The following is a 1,944-nucleotide window of genomic DNA, read 5'->3' as shown; positions in this document are numbered from 1 at the left end:
TGTCTTTATGTCCATGTCTCTGTCTCCTGTCTTTATGTCCATGTCTCTGTCTCCTGTCTTTATGTCCATGTCTCTGTCTCCTGTCTTTATGTCCATGTCTCTGTCCATGTCTTTATATTTTGTCCAATGTCCCTGCAGAATGTGTCGGTGTGTAAATGTGTGATCCTCTCAGTTGAGAGCTGCTACAAAGACCTTTTCTGTGTTTTTCTTTCACCTCCTGACAGCCTGAAAAACAGAAATGTTCTGCTCTTAGCTGGAGTATTATTTGCATAATCACATATCCCAGAATACTAAATGAGGCAAAAGTAAAATCATTTATTTTCTTGGAAGTAGCTGCTTTAAGTCCTGATTAAACTTTCATTTGTAGAGGTAAATAATGAAAAACTCTGTTTATTTATGATTTTCTATTATTTCTGAGTTTGTTTTGTGTCCCATTTGTAGCTTTCTGTATTTTCTGTTGCTGTTTCTGTTCCGCAGGTCGGTGGCAGGCCTGGACAAAGACCCAGACCTGATCCACATGGAGGCTCACACACCAGATGGAAGTAAGTGTTTTCAGTAAGTTTACAGGAATAAAWCTTTGTCCCGCCCCAGCATTAAACCTGATGAACACAGCCTTTCTTCATCTTCCTCTCCCTCCCTGAATGTCAGCTCCATAACTCTGAGCAGCAGTGTTGTTAAGCTCTGTTTTATAATAAGTGCAACTTTTTATGGCAGTTTGGGATGAAGGCAGAGCATCCCTCTGAGATGCAAGCTTTTATTTCCTGCTCGATGCCACAGTTTGATTGACAGGCCTAAATGGTTGTTTAATGGTGTTTGCACACTGAGAAAACCAGGAAGAACAAAGAGAAATAAATTAACCCCAGAAAACCTCAGAAGTCACAGAWGGGAGGCAAACAAACCTGCAGAATCCACGTCAGACACAAACACACTGTTTGATGTGTATGAGAATGTTTTGATGCTGGTTTGAGTTTCAGTCGTTGCTGATGTGCTTCACCACCTCCACTTCCTGCAGATGTGCAGTACGTCACCTGCAGAGCTCAGATGTGCACTGAAGCCAGCAGGAACTACCCGTTCCCCGGGTACATCGACATCAGCTCTCTGGTGGTTCAAGATGACTACATATTCATACAGGTTGGACTTTTTTATTAAATGACACAAAATGTAGCTCATTTAAAATGTGGACTGCATAAACCCAATATTTCTGGAATTTTATGCCTTTTTTTCTCCTCATTTCTCAAATAAAGAGCTTGATCAGCACCTGTCCTTTACRGTGCCTGTGACATCAAATGTTTGTGATGAATTTGAATGCGCTTTTGGTAAGATAACATGGATAACATATTGAAAAAGCAATTTCATGCCACTGATGTGAACAGTTGTTGAGTTTTTTGCATGTGAAGTAACAGGAAGTGATGTCAAAGGGGAATGTCTGCATGTAAACAGAGCTCTGCTACAACAACACAGACAGCAGGGAATCTTCTGATGTTTCTTTAGATAATTTTAGTCCCTTTAAGAGAGATGAAGAAAAGTCAGAGTTCAAATAATGTTGTTTTAATAAACAACTACCAGGAAGTTTTGTTTCTTAAAGAGTTTTCCTTTGATGTCACTTCCTGTTTCACTTTATATGAGCCTAATTCAAAGGAAAATATGCCAGTTATGGGACAAACTATGTTAAATCATGAGTTTTAGGCCAATTTTCCTAAATATGAAGATATTTTCTATATCTTTGACTTTTTGTATTTGAAGGATAGGCATGTCACAGACACTTTAAGTTTTTGTTTTTGTTTAATACAAAAACATGAAGAATTCATGATTTAAACTAGATACCGCGTAGCGGTAACATAATGACCCCTGCATGCAGAAATGCACCAGACATCAGAAGTCTTTATTCCTAATAAATGTCATGCTACTTGGTGCATCCCAAAGTTGTCATGGTTTGGATGAAGG

The 1,944-nt window shown here is 38.9% G+C and overlaps 1 protein-coding gene across 1 annotated transcript in view; it reads left to right on the top strand.

The window, feature by feature from the left end:
* LOC106524473 (VPS10 domain-containing receptor SorCS3) overlaps positions 1 to 1,944 on the top strand; it is a gene marked incomplete in the record, with an annotated part of 110,456 nt that overhangs the window by 34,421 nt on the left and 74,091 nt on the right. Inside the window, 2 exon segments of the mRNA XM_014018283.1 lie at positions 478 to 542; positions 1,013 to 1,131. Coding sequence (XP_013873737.1) covers positions 478 to 542; positions 1,013 to 1,131 — 184 coding nt within the window.

The sequence above is a fragment of the Austrofundulus limnaeus genome, unplaced genomic scaffold, assembly GCF_001266775.1.
Source record: "Austrofundulus limnaeus strain Quisiro unplaced genomic scaffold, Austrofundulus_limnaeus-1.0 Scaffold189, whole genome shotgun sequence".
Lineage (NCBI taxonomy): Eukaryota > Metazoa > Chordata > Actinopteri > Cyprinodontiformes > Rivulidae > Austrofundulus > Austrofundulus limnaeus.
The sequence above is the reverse complement of the archived record's forward strand: the minus strand, read 5'-3'. Positions and strand labels throughout refer to the sequence as shown.